A 27,540-nucleotide genomic window follows, 5' to 3' on the forward strand; every position below is an offset into this window, starting at 1 on the left:
TAAGCCCTTAACCACAAAACACAGTGGGTAAAATTGCATTTGGTAAGAAGCAAAAATGGATGGGAAAGGTTTTATTTCAGCTTCACTTCCACGGGGAGGGGGAAAAATCTGGGAAAACTGAGGCATTACGACCATAACTATCTGTAGAGGAAAAATACAATGGCTGAGTGGGTCTCTTCTACAGTGCAATTTCAAATATTTTAGTGATAAATGTGTAAACACTAAATTTGGGGGACAGAGATGCAGATAATTTCATGTTCATCTTGATCTTGCAATTCAGGAGCTGGTTTGTCAGCACACATTTTGGGATTCTCAAACTAATCCTTCCAAGAATTGCAAGCATAACCACTCAGACACTGAGCATCACTCCTACTAAAAGCTGCCCAGGAGGCACCAAGCTTACACTACACTGAAGGTCAAAAGACACCTTCTGATGGGAAGTCAGACACTTTGGGATGCTGGCAGGGCAGCGAGGGAACTGTTTGTCCCACTGCTCGTGTTCACATGTGCCCTGGCTCCGCCAACAGAGAACTTGGGTTTCTGTTAGCAGGAGTTAATAAAAAAAGCATCATCTCCCATTTTTCAGTTAATGCTTTTGACCTTGTTAACATAATAATAACTTTTTCCCTCACATTAAGGAGATTTTCTATTAAAATTTCATTTATAGGTACTTAGTGAACCATATTAAGTATTTTATTCCACCAGCATTGAATGTAAACATTTTTCTCTTCATAACCAGGATATAAGCAAAAGGGATCCTTCCTCTCAGCCCTGAGTGGAGTCCTTTTCCCCACCCCTCTCACAAGAACCACAGATTTTCCTCCTGCTGGCAAAAAGTCTAATCCATTTCCTGTTCTCTTCCGTAGTAAACAGGAGAGTCTTCTCCCATGTGTCTGATCACAGTTAAAAACAACAAGATTAAAGTAAAGGTGAGGTGAAGAGTGTTTGCTTCACGAGAATGTTTACTACACAAAAATTTGGATTTTGTCAATACTACTCTTATCTTAGACTCACAAAACGTAACAGTAGTAGGACATAAAGGGAAAAAAAATCAGTAATGGAAGTACAGAGGCACATGGGATTGGGAACCAGCTAAGGCTGCTCTTAGCTTAATAAATGTGAGCCCAAATTGGCAGGAAAAGCAGCATGTTTGAAGCAGCACACAAAACTATATAAGAGCGAGAACTTCGCCAACTTGGGTACTTAAATTTAAGGACAGAACAAGTTTCTACAAATTCAAAAGTACAAAACAACCCAAACTGATAGCAACACCAAAGTATGCATCTGATTAAATTATCTGTGTCCTAATATGAGGCACCTAATCTGGTAACTTCTGTGTCAAGTCAAAATCTGACTTTTGATATCAAGGCCAAATTTTAAATAGTTTTAAAAAAAAAAGGCAAACCAGGGACATTGTTGGAACTGTCTTTGTACTAAAGGCAATATAATCTGCCTATCATTTTCAGGTATTTGTATGATATTTATCTGGGTCACCGTGCAAAGCATTTAAACCATTCACCTGCAAGACTCTGTGGCACCTGTTCACTACAGCAAGTGTGCTACACTCAGGATGCTAAATGTAAATTCAGTTCTGCTTCTGTCCCTGGCTGAACACAAAATGTGCAGGAAGTAAAGCTGGGCATGACACCTACTGACAAACTTTGGCTTCTATTAACACATGACCTGAGGGTCTGCAAGGACATTCTTGTAAAAGTCATCCACAAGTTTGCTTTGAGTGGGGACTTAAAGGCCTGCAACCTATAGAAAGAAAAAAATGCAAGCTGGGAGGAAAGAGACAGCTAACCCCCCTTCCCCCCCCAAGTTACACAGCAGCTAAGTGCTAATACTACAAATTGATTTCACATCTTTTTGAACTTTGCTCAATGTCCTACTCCCATACAAGACAGGCTGCCCCTGTGAATTTTTAAAAGAGAACACTCACAGGATGACAGAGGAAAGTAGATTAAATACAATTGTCAAGGACCTTCCTGAAAGCCTCTTGAGGCTTTCCACTTGTTTAGCAGACAGCACTTAGAAAGACCACATAACATTCCCAATACTAAAGCATCTTACTCAGACATCCATCTCAAAGCCTGAGTCTTCTTTAACACAAAATTACTTGTTCCTTAGTTCCCTTTAGCTACTTCTGCTTTATCCTTCACATTGCCTCCTCTGTTTTGGGTGCCATTATCCATTTCCCCTTCTCAGAATCCCAAAATGCAACATTCTGCCAACATCAACATAACTGCATTTCTCCAAATGGAAAGGAGGTCACCGGACATTAACACACGACCAAAACTTCCTCCAGTCTTTAGCCACCATCACATAGAACCTGAATAGCAATAGATAAGCAGCAACTTTTCCCCACACTATGTCTAAATATTGTGATCAGCATGTCTCTAAATGTCTGTAATGCACTAAGACTATGGTCTGTAATGCACTAAGGCTATGGTTATTTAGCACTGGGTGGAGACAGGATACAATTCTCTTCCTAAACAGGACAGAAAACATCCTTGAGACAAAGATATATTTTATAAACCTATTTCCTATCCCCTCCCAAGAGTAAGTGAGCTTTGGTTCTTCTTGTACACCACAGCTCAGAGATTATTAGAAACTTGCTAAATTAACAAAGACAAGTTATTAGGAAAGCAACATCACTTATTTCTTAAAAATCACCAATCATGAATTCCAAATGATAAAAATGATTGACTGAAAAAACATTGCTTTGATTTACCAAGATGATACTGTTTAGTCAGATCACCCTTTCTTAGCTAGCCTTACCCTATGAGATACTATTTAATCTGTGCTTTATTTGAAATCAAATAAACATCAGGTGTAGACACACATATATTTCAGATACACTTGTTTTCATCAACATTGTCCAGGAACTCGATGCTAGAAGCTCAAATGGAGTGCAATTTGCAACTAAGTACCCAAGAACAGTTTACTATTACAAATTATAATTATAATTCAAGTTTCCTCTGCTACTGAAAATAAAAAAAATACCACTTAAACATCAGGGATACAGCAAGGAAAGCACTTTCTGGATACATACTGCAGCGTGGGTTTCATTCTTACATATACTTGAAAAATCATAAAGCCTTGTGAAAAAGGCAGAATAAGGAGTTCTGTATTCTAGTCAACATTGAAATAAACCCTGTAAGATTACCGAGCAAAATAGCCTTGTCGCCGTTCCTTCTTCTCTTCCTTGGTCTCCATTATTTACAGTGAAATGGGCAAGGTGAGCAGCCAGGCGTGATGCTTTTTTTCCCGTCAGCACCTCATATCCAGGCAGAGTCTCCTGTATAGAACAGTTAAAAACAGGAACTCCATAAATCAGCATGTCAACAACAGCTACAAAACACAAGAGGTTGTGGAAATACAACAGACCCAGTGACAAAGCGAAGTAAAATTTTAACCAATGTTTGCTGTGCAGTATCCATTTAGTATACAATGAGACAAACCAATAAATGCACCCAGGCCAGTTTCTCTGCAGAGGAAGAGACATTTTGCAAAGCAGGTAACCCTAAGAGCAACATCATGTCTTAAAACTCTAGAAAGATTAAACTACTTTCAAGTTCATACTAAAACATCTTCCAGGTGTCATATGTTTCCTAGACAGGCAAGCTTTGGAAATATATAGTACAAACAGAATAACCAGTATGACACACAATGCTCACTTCGAATTTAGATTTTAAATTACTAAAAATACTGTAAAATTGTGAGAGATCTGAAAGTTTTAGAACAATGTAAAGCAAAAAGAGTGATCTACATTACATTCAAGGATTGACTGTTGTGACCAATATACAAATTCAAACAACCATACAGGGAGAAACAAGATGGATCTCTGGCTCTCCAGATTAAATGCAATCATCTTGAAACAGGCAGGACTTAGGGAAGGTTATCTAGGTTACTTGAGAAGTTAAAAAAAAATTAAAAAGGAAAACCAGTAAGACTGGGTTTTGTCATGAAAATCACCACCTCTTGGCAGAATGCTGTACCAAGGCACTTGGAAAACAGGAGCTGAAAATTTCCTAACTGCTTTATAATTACTGTAATTAACAACATGCCACATAAACTGCTGTCCAAGATCCCTGCCAAGATGTTTTATCATTTTCCCCTCCTCAACATACATTTAACCTACCCTGATGGCTTGCGCACATGCACAAACTTTAGACTTTTTTATCAGTATTTCAGAATAAACTCAAACCATAAGTTACTACTGAACATTTTAGTCTAATGGGCTGTAAAACAAAGAAATGGAAACCACGTAAATTATGATTCACAGCAAAAGAAGAAAAAAATCCTCTGGGACCTAATCAGTTCCCATTATTTTCCCCAGCATTAAAAGATCACAAGCTACAAACTGCCAGATGTCAACAAAAGAGATGATGCAGCAAAGACAGGCTAATCTACTTGAAAAGCCCAGGAACAAATCATGCTAGAGTCTACTAGAAATACTTGCCGCAATTTTCTCTCCTTATTGATGGAAGATTAGTCCACAGCATATGAAGCCCATTTCTTCAAAATGCGCTTTTTCTAACTCATTAGTTTTGAATACATCCAGAGCATCAGAAAGAATCAAGCTGCTCTCATTTTTATACATCAGGCAGTCTTACAGTAATGGGTACTCTTAAAATGGCAGATATCTGATATCTTTAGCTTTATGAAGAGAATACTATTTTACCTCTGCAAGGTAATACATGATGCTGCCTTCAGCTGGACACAGAAACCAACATGACAGAAGCATAATAGCAGTATCAGAACAAATTGGCCTGCCCAGATATTCAGTCTGTATGAAGATACCACATACTTCCTGAGAATTCTGATGCATCTCTATCTTCCCTGTTGGGGCAGGTTCTTAGCACTCCAGAGGATCAAAACTGGTGGCTTCATTAGCACTCCCTTTGGAGTTACAGTAAATCTTTCAAAGTGTTCAACTACAACCTCCTGAGCGAATTACAAAATGAGTTCAAAGAAAGAGGAACCACTTTTCCCCCTTCACTACAGTATGATGTGGCATGAGGGCACTGTCAGGCCAGAGCTGAGTCTCACACTGACACCAAGAACTATCAAATAACACCAAAGCATCAATGTAGTATTAAACCCATGACCACAAGGACAGCAGGACCCATGGGAATGAGAAGAGGGAAGAGTCCCTTGCCCCACTGAAACAAGATCAGTTGGGATGAACAGAGGCAAGAGAGATCTGTCCTCCCTGCCTAATCCCATGCAAGAGTCAGTGGCATGCTCTTTCCAGTCATCCTCCTCCTTTCTCACGATCTAACATCCCCAATCAGAGAAGTACCTGTCCAGCTCCAGGCTGGCAGACAAAGTGAGCAACTACCACCCAGGGAGCCAGGGGGAGAAAGCCTTGCCTGCCCACAGCCCTGTCAGGCCCAGTACCAGAGCAGCCACCCCCTGCTTCAGCAAAAACAGGCACAAAACAGAAGAGAGGAGGTTAAGCCTGGACCTAACCACAGATGCTGCAAGAGGTGCCAGCACCAAACCAGCGAGGTGCTGCTCAGTTCCCCAAGTGTGAAGGTTGCTGTTTGCTTTCATCAGTGCTAAACAAAGCCAGCAATGCCAACATGGGTATGGAGCTTGTTCTTCTCACATCAGGTAAGTCCTTTCACACGGTGAGGGGGAATAAATCAAGAATTTAAAAATAAATACATAAATAAATAAATAAATAAATAAATAATATTCATAACAGATGGGCACTCAGAAAATTGGACTGTGATCCACAGACCAGATACAGTGAAGGCATTCAGGTGATTTTTTTTTCTTTTCCTAATATAAATACACAGTAATATAATATCCAGTCACCAATTAAAGTAAATTTTCATAATAGCATAATTTAATGTCAGATTCCACTCTCTTGACCTAAAACTTACTTAGCTTACTGTCTTAGAAGAAACAATGGTGGTGTTCTAGAAGGGCATATTAAAGTCTGAAAATTATACTTTGAAAATATAGTACTGGAAACAGCAAACTGTTTAGGAATGCTGACTTCTTAAGTTCTGAGTTTACTTGTGTTGTTGGGAATTTCGTACTAGTTGCCTTAAAGGAAAAAAAAAAGAGAAAATCTGACAGCGAGGAGGAACATAGCACAGCCTGCAGTAATCACTACAGGACACTAGTACGTAGTATTTCTGAGAGGTCCTTTTCAATTTTAGTTTTTAAAGAAGTAACAGCACAAAATTCACATTTACTTTATAGGATGTCACTGACAATTTAAAGTTACATCAAAAAAGGCAAACCTACTCCACACTTCTCCCCTATCTGTCCTTTGATATTTTACAAGAACAAAAAACCCAAGGTATTATTTATCACCTGCTTAAAACGTTATTAAGGCTATATGATTAAAATGAATCCTGGTTTCCTGGCAGCTCCTTTCTGGTACAGATGAATACTGAATCAGCAGATTATTAAAAATGTACATATTTGGGAGATATTTATATGCTGAGAAACAGACACTTACTCATATGTCATGAGTTCAGTCCAAACTCAAAGGATGACAAAGCTGATTTTATAAAAATTTCAGGCTCAGTTTAACCTTTTCTACACATGGAAACAGAAGCAGACTGTGAAAAGCTTGTATTACACGTCTACAACAATCCTAATTCTTTAATTAGGCATTTTTCAAGGCAAACCAAACAATGCATTTCAGTAAGGAGCCTGTTAAAAATTTGCCACTCTCCAAATTTAGCTGGTGTCAGCACCTGATAATTATATAAAGAAAACAAAATACATAAGCATACACTGTTCTTTCTTATTTTAGTCCTACTGCTCAGGATATTTTAATTTGTATTTACTCGTTTCTGGATACTTGCTTTGTCTATCTGGTCTTGCTGCCAGGGAGTTCTGGGGGTGTTACTGAAAGTTTGTAGTTAGGATGGGAATCCTTCAACAAGGCCACAAAATTTTTAAAATGTTATAATCACAGGAACAGACTGAACTCCTGACCATGGATACCCACACTACTTCAACTGTCACCACATTCTCAAGACCACCAGAACCTGCTTCCAGGTCCTGCTGTCCTCCCTGCAACCTGGCACTGCAGGACAGCAGCCTCCTGCACTGGTACATTCAAACTAGCAGCAGAAGATCCTCCAAGTGCCAGGATAAACAAAGGGAATGGAAGATTAAAAATAAGTTAGTGTGTGAATAGAGCATCTTTCAAAGACTTTGATAAATTTATCAATTTTACAGAATTCTTTTTTGTCCCTTTTCTTTCCCATCTCATGGGAAGAATAATGTACCTTTCTACTTGCAGTTTAAGTAGTTTACATTTTCATGAAACAAGAAAAAGTCCTGCTTGCTGTGCTCTGGGGTAAGCACCCAGAAATCCTGTCTGCTGGCTCTAAAGCATCAACAAGCAATCCTTCAGTTGTGAGCATTACTTTTCAAAACCGAGCACATGAACAACAGTACATCCCACAGCACAGCCATGGAGAAGCCAATGAAGCATCTGATTATTTTTAGAACATTCAGTGGACTTGATAGCTTTTCTCTGGCCATCTGTGCCCACTGCAAGTCCTGGAAAAACATACAGAGAAAAGAAACATTCAAGATCATACAATTTTCTATACATATTTTTAATGATCCTGTAGAGTCAATATCTCTCAACCTCTCATAAGGTAGGAAAATTATGTAATTCCCTGCTTTGCAAATGGGGAGCTGAACTGTCAGAATGACCTCCACATACCCAAATGAGAGCAGAAGAGCAACGCGTGCAAGTATCTTCCCTGTAGCTTTAATCCTCAATAACCAGCAGCAGTGAGAACACAGGAGGAGATTACTTTGACAAGGAGATAGTTATTATTTTCTGTGAAATTTAAACTGACTGTCTTTGGAAACCAATAGCACAGTCTCAATTTTATCTGGTGCTCTAGGCATATACATAAGAATCACAGCACAGATCCACAAAAGAAAATAAAAAGCCAACTCTAACTCCTCTGAGGATTCAGGGTCACTCAACTCCTTCAGCAAGGAACAAATACGGAGTAATTGAACAATACAAGGAGTAAAAAAGGCAATTAATTGACTTTAGGAAAACAAAGTCAAGTGTAGTGTATTCCATACTTTAGCAGGAGCCTCAGAATGCAAGAGACAGTGGCAACAATCACACTGTGAACAACAAGCAAGGAAGATGAGAGGTCTACACACGAATTTTCCAGATAGGAAGGCAGAGCAGATGAAGGCACAAGACTCCCAGTGAGACAGCCAAGTAGACATGGCCACAGAACAATGCAACAGGGAGATCCCACTGTGCTGATGGAACAGGATGCTGCCCAGACACACCACAGAGCTCTCATCTGGTACAGCATCCCACACAACAGTAACTTTTTATTTTTGCTTCTCTATTATACCTCTGCCCCTGAGACCACAAACACCACACACATCTGTTCACAGCACTGCACACTTCCCATCACCTGCTGTAACACCAACATTCAAAACTGGTCATATTCAGACATAAAACATTACTCATCATCTGGCTTAGGTCTGCTACTCTGCAACAGTGTCTTCTTATGAATAACAAGTCTTCTGGGTACATGTGCCAATTCTGACCCCTAAAAGATGCAGCACAAGAGATGACAAGGGTTACACTAATAAGCCAGTATTAAGACCAAGAAAAAGAAAAGGTATGTTTGTAGTACTTCAAGAGCAATATTAAAAATATCTCTCAAGTTGGAAGAGTGAGAAATTGTAGAACAAATCACAGATAGAAAGGAAGTTGTTTCAGTGTCTTAGATGTGAAATTGAACCCTTGGGGGTTGCTAGCTGTGCCTCTGATGAGCCCAAAGCAGTTACCAGAACACTGTGCAGATGTAAATAAATAAAAACACAGACCATCCTTTAACATAAGGCAACAGAAACAATTTGACATGGAAGGGGAGACATTTCAATTTGCTACTGGTCATATAAATGCCTATTATTAAGCTTCACAAGCCAAAACACCAATAATAGCTCTTCCATTCATTTCCACAGACCTCCCATTTTTAAAACCAGGAAAGTGAATGTACACTCGTACTTTATGACAAATGCTAAACTTTGCAGCATTTTATAAATGCCCCATTGACTGGACTAAGCAGGCTGAGTTCTACTGCTTTTAGGTTCTGCTAATATTTTACTAGATGTAATAGAAAAGATAAAAGTTTCTGTACAAACATTACAGCATCTGAAGATGAAACGTAATAGAAATGCACAGCCAGCAAAGAGGAGAGTAAGCTACAACTTTTTTTTAGTCTTTTCTTTAGGCAGAATGACCTAGGAAAAAGTGAGAGTGGAAGCTTTCAGAAAAATACCTAGCCCAAGAAAGTATAACACAGCACAGACTTAATACATTCAACAGAATGGACAAAAAAATGTTTATTCTAAAGCTATCTGAAATATGGAATTATTTTAATATAATTATATAGTTACACTATAGTTATAATGTATAGTGTACCGTTAATTCTAAATCATTAATAAGCTCTACAAAGAAGTTCCAGTCCATTAGACATAACTGGAGGGTGCTAAACTAACCCAGGAGAGCTACTCTGCCTGAGGTGCACTCAACCCTTGCTCAGGTGAATAACTCTTCTTCATGCCTTTCATCTTTGAAGTATTATGCCTGCCACGCTTCTTGTGACAAGGGTGCACTCTTAAAATCTACAAAAAGTAAAAACGCAAAAATTAAGAGATGGAAAAACAAGCATGTAAGCAGAAGCAATTTCTAGACTTCTTGTTCATATTAAACACAGAACAGCCACAATTTCTGAGTCTCCAAATAGAGAGAAATAAAGAGATTCAATGTGGCTATTTGCATGCTGTGAGCTCTCAAGGACAGTGAAGATAAGATCTGGAGATAAGACAGGCAAAGAAAACAAACACCCTCGCTCTTGAGGAACAGGATACAGTGTTTAGGAATTTATTATTCCCCTCTACAGTGGTGTAGTAAACTAAAAGTTCAAGCATTTTCCTTCCCTACTGATGAAGTAAGAACAGGCTAAGTATAGATCACCTCAGTGCCCCTACTGGATTTACAACAGACTGTCCACATGAACAAAGTTCAAATAAAATAAATGACAATCAGTGCGGCAGATACATTTCTGATTCAGAAACAGAACAATAACAAAACTTGATTCAGCTCCAAAGAACTCTCCAGACAAATTATTCCTGCCTTACTCAGGAAAAGGCTTTACCCACTAACTCAGGCTGTCATGTTTGACACAGGGTAAGAGGAAGCAAATGTGCTACCAGAAATTCCACATCACCGGTCAGGTTATCATGAGACAAAAACACCGAGATTTAATCTTTCCTCATTGGCAGCTGAACATCACCAGATGCATTTTCCTTACAGAGCAGTGCATTTTACTGTTTAACTCAGCTTCAGTTGCTAGACAGAAACTGGTTACAAAACACAGCATAAACTATTAACAGGCAGAGTGCTATGCTATTCCAAATGTAAAAGTGCAGTGCTGTTGGAAATCAGGCCACCTGGGAAGATGTTCATTTTTAGGTCAAATAAGAACATTGCTGCAGATGTTTTAAAATAATTAATACCTTCATCTTACTGTACCTCCTGTTTCAACCTACCCCAATTCAATTAAGCATCAAGTCCAAGCCCTCTGATCCTGCAGCTTTTCACACTCACATTGCACACTCACATACACAGGTCTGCCCTCTACAACTACAGGAAAGAAGAGGTGAGGAGGTGGCAGTCAGCCTCTTCTCCCAGGCAACTAGTTATAGGACACATGGAAAGGACTTAAACTGTGCCAGGGGAGGTTCAGGGTAGATATTAGGAAATATTTCTTTGCTACAATAGTGGTTAAGGATAGGATTGTACTCCCCAAGGAAGTGGTGGAGTCACCATTCCTGGAAGTGTTCAAGAAATGAGCAGACATTGCTCATGCTTTACAATGCGGATTCAGTCCAACATTGGACTTGATGATCTTAGAGGTCTTTTCCACCCTTAATGAATCTGTGATTGTATGAACCAAAGAAGGATGAAGTTTACCATACTCAGAGAGGGTAAGATGGATATCATTGTTCCCTCACCTCTGCCTGGAGCATGTAGGCAGATACACAAAAGACTTTTCATATCTGTGCTCCTCCACATTCAACTAAAACACCAAGTACCTGCAGTTTTCTAAAATACAAGAGACTGATGAACATTCAACACATCAACTAGCATTTAGACAATTCTCTTAGCACTACCTTGCTGTTTTGTCAGTCAACATTATCATGTTCCTTGCTCATGATCTGTTGAGTATTTCAAAGAAAGCACTGCATATCTGTTTTGATAAGGTCAAGAAAGATATGTATAACCAACCACATCACACCCAGACCCAATGAATTACAGGTTCTCTACCACGTTTCTAAGGGCCATGATCAAGTCTTCCTTAGATTCCTCGCTTCCCATACTCAGAATTCTGCTAAAAGCCACTGGATCCACAGTGTCACATATTGCAAGCCTGGCCACACTCCAGAGTTGCTTCTATGAATTAGCTTACACAGGCCATAAAGTGGGATTTGCACTGGTAAAACAGCAGCATCACAGCAGACAGATGCACAGCAAATATCCTTTGGTGGTCAAGGGGACCCTGACCGATCAAAGTGCCAAGCCAAAGAATCTAGGCTTTCCCTTGTCTCAGGCTGCTGGAATCTGTCCAAGCAGCTGTCAGTTTCAAGTATTACTGCCCTTTGCCTTTCTCCCCTTTGCCCACTTCAGCTGCTTGGTAACACTCCTCCACCCCAAATTACCACACCAATGACTCACAGCAGACTCAGCAGAAGCGGCTCTGTATCTGCATTTCAGTTGATATCCCACCACACGGCTCACACCCCCTTCCAGCAGGCTTTGCTGCACATGGCTGAATTACAAGCACACCCTCACATCAGACAGACTTGCAGCAGAAAGCCTGGGCAGAAAACCTAAGTGTGACTCCCTGAGCAGCTACTTTGTTCTGTGGGCATTAGCAAGCACACATGGAAAGATGAGTGCCAGCATTCATGGGATGACAAACAGACTCCGAAAGACAAACACATCACCTCGGCTTCACAGCAAACTTGCTCTCTCTCTTCTCAGCTCTTTTCTCACCAACCCAAGAAGGGCATTTAATGAAATGTAAATAAAGCTGAGGTAGAGCAGAAAGAGACTGGTGTTTGAAAACTCCTAAATCACAAAGATGTGGCTTGATACTTGGCACGATCATCTATATTGTCAATCACACCTACCATAAATCACCTTCTGTTTACAATTACTAATTAGCTTAGGTCCCAAATGTTTATATTAAATATTCTCATTGTACTCAATGAGACTTGATTAACATGTTCTTAATGCTTTACAGGACAAGACCAGGCAACAAGAAACTCACGATGAACAAATCCATTAGTCTAACAGAAAGCATTAGAAATGGCCATTTTTTTACATCAAGCACATTTCCAACAATATACATAATCATGCTGTGAAAATTACTGGTAACTTCCCTTTAAAAAGCACCCCATCATTTTCAGGTGTTTAGAAAAAGAACCTCAAATCAACCCAGAGATACTGAATTATGAAAGGTAAGTATTAAAATACTTCATTACTTCAAATAGCAACTAGACACAAAAGCTGCTTGAAGGTAAAATTATCATTTTTAAGTTTCAGCTCAAAACCTCTTTTTACAATTGACCCTGATTTATGCAAATTCCAGGTCATCGCTTCTTCTGTCATCTACCTCCCAACTGAGAAGCAAAAAGCTGAGCAGTGGGGGCAGAAAGGAGTCTAGCAGTAACGCAATGCTAATGTTTTCCTATCTGAAACACTGCTAACAGAACCAAAATGCCAGGTTGCCATAGCAACCTGAACTGTGTCTCATGCTTACACTGTATATTAAGCGATATTGAACAGTTTAGTTGTAACACAAAATCCTGTATATTTGTAATGTACAAAATTAACATTGGAAACCTTCTCTATTTACTTTTCAACTGCTTAACCTGCAAAATCTATTGCAGTCTGTTGAGTGACCTTGTATTACACCTATGCAGCTTCGTAGGTGCTCCAATGCTGGCAGTGTAAGGTGCCTCAAAATTACAATGATCAACAATAAATCAAACTTTCTTCACACTGCATAGACCGAATCCTGCTTTTTAAAGCAGCAATGTTTCTAATTATTTCCTTCTTCCTAACAAAATCCCTTCAGGCATTGTGTAACAGAAAATTATTTAGCTGTCTTGCCCTTCTGAAACATCCTGAAAACTTCTATTATCTTACCTTTTTTCCTTCCTCCACCTCCAGATTCCTGAGAACACTACACACAGTTGCTGACCTTGTACAGAGTCACCCTGCACTATATGCAGTGCAAAAACTCCCCCCTCAAATGGAATTCCCCTTGCTATACACCAGAGCACAGTCACATTTACCTACCAATTAGAGAGCGACTCTTCAAGGAGCTGCTTGTATAAAGAACAGTTCTTTATATTTTTCTGTGTTCTAATCATTTGTGCACAGCTAACTCCTCAAAATTACTCAGGTGAGTAAAGTACCCTATGTCTAGGTATGCAGAAAAGATAGAACTCATGCAAGACTGTTACATGCCATCCTTCCTGCAGCATATCTAACTGGGCTTTTACTTGCTCAACCCTGCATGTGTTCAATCAGTGAGATGGTTCAGGGCTTAACCAAACAACAAAAAAGTTAAAAATACACCTGAATTAAGCTTGAGTACTGTTGCATAAAAAACAGATGTGTAGAAGCTTTCTGGTGAAGCAGTAGCAGTATATATTTTACTTCCAGATTACTCAGTTGTTTTAAAATTATTACAGAACTGAGGTTCTCTTGTTGAGCAAAACAGACTAATTTTGAAACTAAAATTCAAATATCTTACACCAATAGTATCAACAAAGTAACTCAGCATTCCAAAGCCAGATATTTCCTTTTGCTGGAGGGCAAAAAACCAAACACCACAAAGCCAGAAAAATGACAAATAGCTTCAATTCCTCCAGTGCTGCATTTTCATGAAAGCCATCCATCTCAGCCATATCAATCAGGTGCCACAACAGAGACTCTGAGCTCTCCACTCCTGTACCAGGTGCATTCAGAGAGACTACTCACACAGCTTACGTTTGTGACACCTAAGCACACATGTGCACAGCTGGGGCCTAAAGATGAAAGCTGATAAACTTCTGTTCACCACAGGTTATACCTGACATAGCTCCTAACGTTTCAAACAAAATTTTGCATTCTCTTGTTTACAGCTACATCAGTGTAACAGCTTGCCCCTTCTCAAGCTGAAGCCAGCCAAAGCAGTTAATGCATTAACAAGTTCTGGATTTGGCCTTGCTTTTTTCCATGCAAAAGTACCTATTTTTGAGGGGGCCATAAGTCCTTACATTTTTGGTGTTAAAATTTGTCTTTGAAAATGTGTTAAAAGTGGGTAGAGACCTACACTTTAAAAAACCCACAAAAAGCAGTTTGCACCCACCCCATCAAGGGGCATTAGTGATTTGTAGTTAAAAAGGACTGACACAGTACCTCTGAAAAGGGTATTACCTCAGAGCTAGATTCACAGAATCAAGGATCATTTTGTTCAAAAAAGACCTTGAGGGTCATCAAGTGTAACCATAAACCTACTCATGTTCCTGCCAATAATTGTTACAGGACCTAGGATTAAAACTCATAGATCAATCCCAAACAGATGGCCAGGCTGACCTCATGAACAGGTCTAGCTTCCACAGGTCAAAATTGCTTTTCTGAGATATCTGCATGCTGGACTCAGGGAAGTAAAAGTAAGGGGGAAAAACAGGTGAAAAGAAGCAGGAAAAGAGATATATTTCAAGGCCAGATGAAGTAGATTCCAATTTATAACGTGGGATTTTATCATCCTAGAGCCTTTCAGTGAGAAAGCCATTCACAGGTCTTTCATCACAGAATTCACAAAAAACAGTACATGGCATGAAGAAGAAATCAAAACTTATACAACAGATGTAAAACAGAGTACTGTACAACTTTTTATCTTAATTGCAATATAATGCTGACAGCAAAGCAGTTAAGATTTGAAAACTGTACTCAGTACTGAAAGTGAAATCCTGATTCCATGTGACATTCTTGGAAGTCTGATTCTTTACAAAGATTCTAAATCCAAAACAAAGCCCCAACCACACCAAAGCAAACAAAAGGAAAAACAAAACAAAAAGATAAAAAAATAAGAACGAAATGAAACCCCAACAAAACAGGAAAAAAAACCAACAAAACAAAACAAAAAAAACCCACACCCCACAAAAAAAAAAAAAAAAAAAAAAAAAAAAAAAAAAAAAAAAAAAAAAAAAAAAAAAAAAAAAAAAAAAAAAAAAAACAACCACACCCCAATGAGAGGAGAGGCTTTTGAAGGACTGTTACCATTTACTAAGGGATGACAGTTTTTCCCAAGAAATGTATCTTGTAACTTGAAGCCTTTACATCCCAAACTCTACACTGGTCCAAAACAAAATGGATACCTGACAGCTACCAAGTAAAAAGAAATACGTGTCTCCTCAGAAGCACCTTCAAAATCAGGTTTGGTGCTACAAGTGGCTCCTTCATCTGCACAACCTTTCCTTTTGCAAACTTCCTTGGCTTTCCTCTTGCATTTGCACACACTACCCACAGCAGTCTTAAATCACAGATCATTCCTAATGGAGCAAGGTTCCGTCCTGCAAGGAGCAGCATCGCTCTGCTCTGCCAGGTCTGAGCCTACATCTCCTTCCCTGGAGGAAAACAGAGAAACTAAGACACCTGCCTTGCTCTTCTCATAAACTTAACCTGAATTGTGTTCAGAGCTGAGCAGAAGGGCTAGGAACTGCTCTCCTGGATGCAGTGTTATCCCACAGCTCACCACTCCCAACGCGTGCCTGTGTGTAAGGTCTGGTTCATTCCCAGGGCTCATGTTCCTTGCTCTTTCCAGCCTCTCTGTAGAAGATTCATTATTTCTTGGTTTTGCTGTAAAATTCTGGTTTCAACATCAGTCTCTAGTTCCTTACCCCTAAAAACAGCCTAATATCTGCCAGGGTCAGCCTGGGACTGGGAAGTACCAGAGCAGGGCTTAGAAAAGGACACAACTAGTTGACAAAACACTGAAACTTACTCCTCGTGCAAAAGGGTCAGGTGCACAGTGTCAACAGTGCAGGAGAAAAGAAAACTAATCTTCATCTCCTTAATCTCTTTTCATGACAACCTTGTTACTTGTACTAACAGAAGTTATGCAGTACAAACAGAATCCAATTTTCAAAACAAACAATCCACTCAAAAATTCATCCACTGAGGAATCAGTTAGCAGCAGAGACTCTTTTCAAGGAATCTAGAATTCCTAATAGAAGGAAACAAATGGACATTGAATGTGGTGTGATGTGACCAAACACATCAGCACAAGCCCAACAAAGGAGATTTTCATTTCCATCCTCTAAGTATGACTGTAGCAGGACACAAATGCAGATGTCACAAGAAGTTCTTGCCTAGCCTCTGCACACTGATGTGATGCTACCCTCTATTCACCCCTAACTAAAAGGCACATCTAACCAACACTGCCCAGCACCATACACTAAAAAAAAAACCAACCAAAACAAAACAGTATCACAGAACAAAACCAAAAACCAAATTACCAAATGAAATTTCTTCAGTGGATACCTAACCACAAGGACTGGAGAACAACTCATGGCACCGGCAGAAAGCCACCCTTGTCATTCCTTTGTGGTTCTCAATTTGTTTCCTAACTGGCCTGACAACGACCCAGGCTGCTTGTGACTTAACCTCAAATATTTGGGTGGCAAGACGACTTTTATGTCCATCAGTTGTTAATCATTTGGGCCTGATCTGCACAAGTGACTGGCTCACAGCAGGCAAAGTCAATCTGTCACCACATACCTGGCCACATTTCAGCTCACTGTTCCATAACAAAGTAAAAGTTTCATCTCCTTGGTTCTTCACCTACTGTCACCAAGATATCACTGCTTACACCACCTAGCTACCAGACAAAACTTCTGCACTTCAAAAGTTTTAGGAACTGGGACAGAAGCTACAGACCAGATTTTATGTCATGGATTACCACAGCTCCTACCTTTAAAGAGTCTTCAGCAGCTTCACTACAAAAGGCTTGATCAGCAACCAGGATGGAAAAAGGAAGTACAAAATGTCAAACCCTGCTTATATAAGAGAAGAATTTCTTTTTAATATAAATTCTAAATATCATGCAAAATATCTTCCTGTGTAAAATTATTATACACTTCAGTGCTTCCCTGAATTCTCCGAACCTTTGTGAGAAAGTATGAAGGAAGAACTCAAGATGCTCTCTGGCCTACAAAGTTTTGCTGAGTTTGCTGCAGCTACCAAAATCTGCATACAGATTAAACCCGGCTTTATCACAAGTACCCAGGTCTTTGGCATCAGTACAGCTGCTTAAAAAGCATTCTAAAAATGATACTTCTTAAGTTGAGAGTAAAATAAAGCCCCTGCCACCAGACTGGGTAACTGCTTAACCATGAGACAGTTAACTACAGCAAAAGCCTACTGACACAGCACAGAAGCTGTGCCAAGCCACTGACAACACTGAGCTGTTCCACGCAGCATCTTCTCCAAAGTAACAACCTAGGCTGGCCCAAGGATTTTCTGCAACCACAGCATCACCTGATCTGGCAGAAAGCCATCCACACCTCTTCCCCTCTGAATCAAGGTGGCAGTGATGCTTTGTGAATATTCATACTTCTTTTCTATCTGCTACATTACCTTAGAATACTTTAAAAAAAAAAAAAAAAAACAAACTAGAAAATAAAACAGATGGCATGTGGGGCAGAAAGCAGAAAAAAATAGACTGGAGTAAAAGCAGACAGAGGGAGCACTGCTAGAAAAGGTTCAATTTACTTGAAAAAAATGAGTCAGGGAATACATCACCTTTTCTTAAGATAAGGCTGAGTTCAAGGAAGCAACAGCTCTCACTGTGAACTTCCCTAAAACAAAGCTGTGATTTCCTCTATCTGGTGCACTGGAACTGATCCCTGCCTGCAGTGTCTTAGATTTTTGAGGAAATGGCCTTCAGATATCTTCAGAAACACTATGAGAAGATCCCAAAATCAGTCACCAATGAGTGAGAGTACAGGAGGAAAATTTCCTTTCTGTAAATAATACTAACAAAAAGCTTTTGAACCCTAAAGTAAACACAAAATGAAACAAACATAAACAAAGCTATTTTGACATTGTAACCAAAAGATAAACACATATCTTGCCTGTGTAAACAGGTATAAATTTCCTGTTAAGCTTGCATGTTTTCTGATCCTGTAAATCAGTTTGATATTGCCATTACTTAAACATGGGTACTCACGCAACCCACATTTCAAGAAGGATGTCAAAAAAATCCCCTGCAAAACATACAGAGTAGCCATAAGAAAAGCAACAACAGGGAAGAAAAGACACCTTGGTGGGATCTACACAGAGCATACCAAAGAGAAGGCTGAATGCTTAATTACAGTTCACCAGTACTACAGGGCACAGAGTAACTGAGCAGGGAACAGCTTCCCCAGCTCTGACAGGGGCACTGGACCACACAGCACCAGGAATCTGAGGCATGCAACTGAAAGCACAATTCACCTCTTATGATAAATAACAATCAGAAAGGCTTACTGACAATATGAGGAGTACTCTACATGTCGAAAAATTCAAGTCTAATCCAGAAGTCTTCCTAAAGGATAAACTGTGGCTCCACGACAAGTCATTAATTCTCAAGTAAGTACAGGAAGGTCAGGAGGATGCTGTATGGTACTGAGCTAAAATATTGGTACTCTTTCTGCAAGCCTGGTCAGAGACTGGAAGTAGTGCAGGTGCAAGAGCATTCCAAGAGCAAAGCATTGCACCTGGTTGCGGGCACTTAGTAGGACCTTCTGCACTGCAACCCACTGGGAAGCACCACCAGACCCTCGAAGCCCTCCTGCACTCTGCCCTTGCAGATACACAGCCATGATCCAAGGCTGCAGAGCCCAAAACTGAACAAACAGTTCCCAAAATACAACTACCAGCATAACCACTCACACCCACTTGACATTCTGACCAGGAACAAAGACATACAGCTTTCCACCTACAATAGAAGGGTTTGCAAAGAAAAGCAGGAAGAAAAAAAACAACTCCTCTCTATGTGTTTAATATATCAATCTGAAACATTTTGTTTGGGGAGGGAAATATAATTCCTCTAGCCTGCTGTGAATTTTGTCACTAACTCATTGTTTCATAAATCTGGCTAGGAAAAATGACAAGGGAGTAAGGATTTTAAAAGGAAAAAAAAAAAAAAGAGAAGGAAAAAAGAATTGAAGACTTGTTTCTCCTACTCCGCTTTCCTTCCTAGTCAAAGGAAGTCACTTGAGTGAGCACTCTTAAGGACTTGACCTGAGTGAGCACTCTTGATCACTTGACTCCTGAAATGTACCATTACATTTCCTCTTTTTAGAAAAGCGTTCTTAACCCCCAGGACAAACTCAGAGCAGAAGTGGCAGCAAGATGACTTGGACATTTTCTTCTGTGAGGGTGCAGAAAAATGGCAGCAACATGACTTGGACATTTTTTTCTGTGGGGGTGCATATCGCTCACAAGAGGGAGTGAGAAGCCAAAAACTTTGTGGCAGGCACCCAAGCCCATCACCAGTAACTCCACCAGCGGGTAGACACCTCACTAAAGCATAAGCTACACCTATAAAGCCTTTGACTTTTTGGCTTATTGATCATGATGAGGAAAAGGTTTGTCGGTCAGCTGCTTTTTAGGTGATGACACTGAATTTCTTCTGCCAGAGGAGCCAAGGACCATGACTGCCTGCTGCTGAACTGGGCACCTGCTGAGACACAGAGGGCACAAGCCAGGTGCTGGACAGAGAGGAGAGTTTTACCATTTTTTCTCAGCATTGGTTATGTTCCAGCTTTCCTTTCACGCCTACTGGATGGCAAAGGGAAATTGAGTCCCTTTGTCCTTCATTTCCATAATTATTGTTTGTGAGCAGCTCCAGCTGCCTAGAGCAGCAATTTCTTGTGTCAGACCTCACTGCAGAAGCTCACACTACATTTTCACCTTAGAAATACCCCACTCAAATGACTGACTGCAGGAACTCACTCTACCTGCAGAACTAGGCACAGGATTCCTACAATTTTTTAAATTACCTTTCTGAAGACATGTTATCCTCCAATCCAAATCTCAAGTGAATCCTCCAAAACTCTGAAATGAATTCACTTCTGCTTGAATAGAGGGGCTTATTCCCTAACACTTAAAAGAAATTTGCAAGCTGTCCCCTGAAGTCAGGACCATAAGGTAGCCAGGTATCTACTAGAGCCAGCCTCCAACCGATTTCAACCTTCTCTTTCAAAATCATGGATACACAAAGCAACAAAGTCATATTCGTAATAAGACAAGGACTGTTCCAATCAATTCTAACTCACTTCATCTCCAAAGGGAATCACTTGTCATTTCAGCAGCAGATGTGACACATCCAAATCAGAGTGTGGCTACTGCTGCAGGGACAACAAGGCACTGGGCAAAGCCAAGGAATGAAACCCATAGACTGCCTCATAACCAACTCGGACAAATCAGGTATTCCAGAAGTGTTCTTTTTCCATAACATAATATGCAAAAAAGGAAAAAAAAAAAAGGAAAAAAAAAAAAAAGGAAAGCCATTAGACAGCATTTTGGCTACAAGCATCTACATCAATACAAGTCTTCAAAGGATCAACATTACTTGAATATTTAGGTCCTTAAAATATTTTGTGTATATTTATAGAAATTTTCCAGGTAAAAGGATGAAAGAGAGAGCACTCTAAAATGCACTGCAACTTACATATATTTTATCATGACTTACATTTAAAGATATAGATTCCTGATAAAGTAGTTTTCATCCAGAAAGTACATATTCATGCATACTTATACATATATTCTTATAATTTTCTATTGCCTTCCCCATTAATTTTCTGAAAGTCAGTGTGTGTACACATAAGTATCAGATGGAACAATATCAGGAAATTATTATTCTCATACTGTGTAAACACTGGCTGATACAATATGCTGGCAGAGCTCATCAACACACATTTTAAGTATCACACAAAGGCCCTTAGACTGGGTCATAGCATTTGAAGCAAACCATAATCGATTAATGGGCACCTATCCATCTTAAAAGTCCACCATTGTGCATTAATACAAGAAATGTATGACTACCTAATGGGAGAACAGCAATTGTAGCATGTAAGGTAAACACAGGCTAAAAGCCTGCTACTGAATCGAAGTGTTCATCATCTCATTTCATCACCTAGGGGATGAACAGTTACTGCATCCTTTAGCACCACGATACTGCACACGCATCACCCAAGGTACAGATGTGCCACTCCACCCGTAAACCAGCTCTGAAGCAGGGTATGATGAAGGACAGAGAGGAAAGTCCATTGCACTGATTAAAAAGACAAAAAATCAATTACTGGCACACCTTTGGAACCCGGTAGCACTTCGCAATCACGACAGTCTAAAGCTACACAAATTAATATATATAGAGAGCCTGGAACATTCCAGTAATTGATCCGAGACCCTGAGACAGAGGAAATAAACGAGGTTCGAAGCCATCTCGGCTGCTGGGGCTGGGCAGCGGCAGAGCACCGGCGGGTGCCCAGGAGCAGCACCGGGGGCGGGCAGGTCCCGTCCCGGCCGCCCCGCACACCCCGCGCCCCGGACACCCCGCGCCCCCCGGGCCGGCTCCGCGCACCGGCCAGCGGGCAACGCGCTCCTCCGCCCCACAGCGCCGGCCCCGCCCCGCCCCGCCCCGCCGGGCTCCGCGTCCCCCGGCCACGGCACACGGCACACGGCACACGGCACAGGCCGCGCCCGAGCAGCCCCGCCCGCCCCGCGGCCCGGCGCGCACGGACAGACCTGCGGGCGGGCGGCATGGCGGGCCCGGCCCGGCGCCGCGCCCCGAGCGCTCTGCGGGAGCCGCCGCCTCCGCCGCTCCCCGCCCGGCCACAGCGGCCCCGGCTCCGCCCCGCCCGCGGTCCCGCCTCCCCTCGGCCCCGCCCGCCGCCCCGGCCCCGCCGGATCCCGCTGGCCCCGGGGACGGGGGCGGTGGCCGCGCTCCCGGGCCGCTCCATGGGCTCCAAGCCGTGTCCTGGGCAAAGGGATCGCTCGGCGGAGCCACGAGTGCTACGAGTCATAATGCCCAGGCGCCGGGGTCTTCCACGGGAGGGGAGTTTTCTCAAGGGCGATGCTAAAAACACAACAGCCGGTTTTGGAAATTGAGGTTAACCAAAGCCTTTAGATGCGTGGGAAACTGAGAAACCTAGAAACCTCATCTGCTGTTTCTACACTGTCCGCCAGTAGTCTTCTTCACCCAATTCTCAGAAAACAATTCCCGCTATATTTACCAGAAACTCCACTCCCCTAGCCCAGAGAACTGCAGGTAACCCTTGCAGACGTTTGTGGCTAGCCTAAACAAGATCTACCTTCTTTTTTCTTCCTTAGGTTAGCAGTCAGCTCTGAAAGACTGATTTCAGTCTTTCGGGCATTGTAACAAAGGCGTTGTAACACTATTGAATTCTAAATTCTGCAAGACAAAAACTGAAGCCTGAAGATAGGCAGATACCTGCGTAAATGAAAAGGTGACACAAAGTGTACACATATATAGGGAGATGCTAAAAGAGTGTGTCAAAATGACAAATGGTGCACAGGAGTACAAATCCTACAATTAATTAATAATTAATTAATTAGTTTTAATTTTAAATAAGAGATTTGTCAGAGGCTTATTTTTTTAAAAAAATTAACAGCTGTGTAGATGATTAATTTCAAAAACGTGTCGTTTTCAGGACCAAATGCATCTCCAATACAGACACAGCCATCACCCACCACTGCCATTATCCTACTTGTAGCATATGCTTGCCACCACTCAGTGTCACTACTGGAACAACAACTGTCTCAACTCCTCCACTAAATTTGCTGCTTCGCTTTCAGATAAAATTGAAGTTTCCATCTGATTTTTTTTTTTTACCAAAACAATTTATTTTACAAGAGACAGATTTTCTTTAAAATGTAGTCTGCTGCTTAAAAGGATACATTCTGATAACACACTGCGGTTACTACATCTTGTTATTACCCAGCAAAAGTTGGACAAACACAAAATTATTTTGGTTAAAATCTCAAAGACTTCACTGGCACAAGGGCTCTCTACCACCACACAGAAGAAAGGGGCCCTGCTCTCAGTTATTCTTCTAGCAGTGCTTAGATAACAAAACTGGGAAAAAAAGAGGAATGAGAATAGTAGTACTGTTTACCTGACCTCCTTTGCCAAATTGCAGAAGCTACAAAGCCCTATCCATCAAAGTGGTGGAAACTCTATTTATCTCTTAGCTGCACTTGCGCAACAATGACAGTGACTAACACCTTATTTTAGCTCCAGAAAAGTTATCCCTGTCCTAATGTACCAGTCTGCTGTCCATCATCATTCCAAGTACAGCCACCTCTATTGTACAGTGTGGAAAGCTCTATGAAGACAATGCATAAACTTCAGATAGCAAAGAAACTACACATTCCTATAGTACTTATGCTGCCCTGAGCATACCAAATACATATTCTAGACTGTTGGCATGGGGGAGAAATCACTCAAATCCTTGTCAGAGCAGCAGGATAAGCAGGCTAGGACTGGCACAGAAGGAACACACAAGTTCTGGTTATGCACTGTGGGTTAGTGCCTGTGGCTCAACCCACAGACTTCACTGGAAGAAGTTGTGTGAGTGGGATGTCATACACCCTTTTATTTTATTGACTCTGAAGAACTAAGTGATGTCTGCCTTTCTATTGCAACGATGAACATGAGATAGGCAGATAATAGGTGGATTAGACACATCACCTTTGAAAGAAAATTTAGTTTTAGTCTCCCTACAGTATAGAGGATAGCAGACTGAATGGTTTGCTCTTTCCCATGGCAACACGTTCCTTGCCAATTCATTTGAATACAAATGCTCTAACATCATTTGATTCATCGTCTTTGTGGTATCAATGCTTAGAATATCTTTACCTGAGAAAATCTTAAATTCATGTTGCTCATTGATTTCAGGATTGGGCAAACTTTTTTTTTTATCACCATTTGCATTATTTTGATGGAGACAAAATGTAAATTTGCTATTTTCATCACCTCCAACTTGTGAATTTTTACCCTAGAAAAAGATTTCTCACACAAACTCACACGTATAAGCACACATGAAAGATAGAACAGATCTGAGATACTGAAATACTACATTTAATTGGGTTTTGATTTCTGCTTCATTGTACATTAACAAAGTTGCATAGAAAAAAATGCTAGTATGTTTATGGCCTGCATTTAGATCAGCTTACACTAATAGCAGAAAAAAATACTGTGTTGCTCCTGTAGTTCATGTAGTTTTTGTTTCTTTTTTTACATCTGTAATTGTTAGCTTACACCTCATTTATTTAAGAAAGACAACCTGCCACCAACTCAACCTTGAGTACTATATCAGTCCAGTTTTGAAAAGATATAAAAGTAAAGCTGACACCAATCTTTCTTTTTTTCCCATTATCAGCCCTTCTGTTTTTGTCTATTACTCCTACCATTATTCAACATGAAGTAGTCACAAAATAGGTTTCATACAGACAGACTTTTATGCATACATAATTGGGGCTCTGCTTGATCCTACTGCACTGAGGGCTATTCTTAGCCTGGTTTCTTCAGTTTATGTAATGATGAATTTTCAGAGTGTCCCCAGCTCACCCTTTAACTTTGAATTGATTGTCTAGATATAACTCAATGTGACTGAGATATTGAAATTTTCCACAAGTTTTACAAAAATAAGGAAGAGACTATAGCTTGAAACTTTTATATAAAGTTCTCCCCTAATAACTGATTCTGTGCACCTATTTCTCTGTCTTAAAAAGGCAAACCAGAAGTAGCTTCCAAAATGCTCAGCCAAAGAAACACTATAAAAAGAAATGGAATTTGCTGAGATACGAGAGGAGACGATTAAAAAGTCGTATTTGTTTCAGCTGAGGTGGCCCAGTGGGCACCGGATGAAGCACCGGGCTTTATCCCAAACCCCAGAATGACGTGCACTTTAACACGGGCTAAAGGGAAAAGAAGCTGACCCAGGCTTTTCTAAGTCAAATGCAGTGCCGGGGAAGAACGGAAGCTGAAGAAAAAGAATACAAGAACGTGTGAGAGTATTTATAAAATATTACTGGCCGCTCCCCCTCTCGTTCTTCAGGACCATGAAAGCATCCCCCGGGACAGGCACAGCCGCGGCGCTGCCCGTCCCCTGGCGCCGCCAGCGCCACACTGCAGGCACAGGGAGCCAGTCTCCGCACGGCCTGGAATGTGCTCCTGGAGCTGCGGGTACCACAACAGCTGCAGCCTTTGGACAACGCCGCTTCAGGTTTTCCTCACATTATTTCCGTCAAAACACTACCGCGGTTAAAACAGATATAATAAGTACAAACTACAGAAGAATTTTTTCCCCCAGAAGATCGTTATAGTCCAACACTTAGGTCATCAATCTGGCCATACATGGAAATTAAACATAAAACAGCAAAAGAGCGTGCATCATCTCTTTCTTCCCTCTCCTTTCCACTTCTCTGAAACTGGAATGATGTACGATTACCAGTCTGGCGAATTTACAGAAGAAAATCTGATACCAAGACTTTCCACATGAAACACACAGTTGAGAAAAGAGAGGACAGATAAATGCAGCTTCTCTGCAGGGTTTTCACTACAGCTGAAGCATGTACCCCAGGTACTAAAGAAATTTTTTTCTTACCATTATATAGTACGTACATACATTCAAATTATATACTTTCTATAACTTAGCACATTACTTTGATGTTATTCTTACTCATTTTTACATTGTAAGCCTACCCATCAATCAGCATGTCAAATTAAAGTAATATCTAATGTACTCATATGGAACAGGCAAGTTAATTGCACGCTGCTGTGCAGCACGCATTTAAAGGAATCACTCTGATTTTTCAGGTTCCAAAATTCAGCCTTACCTACCAAATTGTGACAGCCATGGTACAGTCATGCCTCTAACATGGAATGCTACTCACTCGGTTTCACAGGCACACCAGCATTAAGTGAAAAGAACCACCGGCCTCTGACATTCCTTTCCTGGTGCTTTTGGGAAGATCATTCCTCTCCAGCTACCATCTCAGGGATGCAGGCACAGGCACTGGCTGCTTCTGTGCTGGCAGGAGGCTGAATCACTGACAGTTTCACTGATGCACTTCTCTATCGGATACAGGAAGCCAGAGGAGAGGCACAATCTTTTGTCAGTGCACATGACTTGTACAGTAAAGAAAGCCATTTCTAAATATAACTAGGCAACATATGACTCTCAAGGCTATTTTCCTGGTGGTCTAGTGGTCAGCCCTCACCTCTTAGGTTAACATCAAGGAAAAGATTTCCTATTTCAGTAAATTTCTCTTGTACATATCTTTCACTGCTCCTGTGGCTGTAATCAACAATCCTTTCACTGCTCAAGAAAAATTTAGTAAGATATATTACTAATTTAGAAAGTGATTTGCTAACTGTCAAGGACAACAGAGTAGGATTGATTTGTTTCTATATCTAACAGCTTCCTAGGGCATGGACAAAACACATTTGCCCATCCTGCAATCAGTGTAAGATCACATTTTTCATAGTCTCAGCTACTTTTCTGAAATTGTCAAGAGGAGTATTTTGTCTCCATGACTGAGGCAGCTTAAGAATCAAGGGGCTCACCCCTGCCTTTCTCTGTGGTGTCACATAACAGAGACACTCTTAAGGGTGGCAGTGACCATTCTGTAATACGTATCTTCAATCCTGCCAATGCAGCTCTGTGGGCCTAGCCTAGTTCTAACCTAGCTGTCTCCAGTGCTGCTAACATCACAGCCACAGAAGTCAGTATCCCTCCCAAACCTACCTGAGAAGCACAGAGAGGGGAGAAACCTATGCTTTTAAACAGAACATAGTGGACCCAGTGGAGTATACAAACTCTTAAGGGTAGCTCAGTTTCTGCAGTATAACCACCTCAGTATCTGGCTGGGGTTCCTTGCAGGTTCCACTCTGTAGGAAACTAGATCCCACTTCACTTTTCTCCTCAACCATGGGCACAGATTACCTGCTGGGACCAGCTGACTCTCTCACCTAAGCACACCCCAGCTCTCTGCAGTGGCCTCAGGCACAGGGATACTTCAGCCTCCACACAGCTTTGGCTCCTCAAGGCCTGAAATGCCTTTGTCTTACCTTTGTCTTGATCCCACACATGTGAAAAGCTGTTTTCTGCATATATAAGACATTAGATCATATCTCAGGGCCTGATTTTGACCTCATATTTTGTTATCTCCCTCACTGCACAGCAAAATTGCTGAATTTAGACCAAAGAAAGCTCCATCATAACCAAGACACATTTTGTTTAAGACTGCTACAGCAAATGTTTTGTGATGAAATTAATCATCAGCTGAACAGGGATGCTGAGACAGAAACCAAACACCTTCAACCTCCTTCATTCCTTCCAGAAGAAAATGATCCCCTCAAGTTTGTTTTCAGA

At 40.9% G+C, this 27,540-nt stretch overlaps 1 protein-coding gene across 6 annotated transcripts in view; it reads right to left on the reverse strand.

Moving 5' to 3' along the window:
• Positions 1-21,940, reverse strand: part of NCOA7 (nuclear receptor coactivator 7) — a 76,573-nt gene extending 54,633 nt beyond the window's left edge. Inside the window, exons 1-3 of one of the 6 annotated variants that reach the window (XM_083857153.1) lie at positions 21,887-21,924; positions 7,266-7,542; positions 3,170-3,301 (exon numbers count right to left, since the gene is read on the reverse strand). In XM_083857153.1, the coding sequence (XP_083713279.1) occupies positions 3,170-3,219 (50 nt within the window). In that variant the 5' untranslated portion in view covers positions 3,220-3,301; positions 7,266-7,542; positions 21,887-21,924. Of the gene's footprint in view, positions 1-3,169; positions 3,302-7,265; positions 7,543-8,438; positions 8,573-13,249; positions 13,269-21,886 lie in introns of those variants that run through there. The other 5 variants (XM_083857156.1, XM_083857154.1, XM_083857155.1 and 2 more) reach the window with 5 other exon arrangements.
• Between the last annotated feature and the right edge of the window lie 5,600 nt (positions 21,941-27,540).

This window comes from Zosterops lateralis (assembly GCF_965231275.1).
Source record: "Zosterops lateralis genome assembly, chromosome: 3".
Lineage (NCBI taxonomy): Eukaryota > Metazoa > Chordata > Aves > Passeriformes > Zosteropidae > Zosterops > Zosterops lateralis.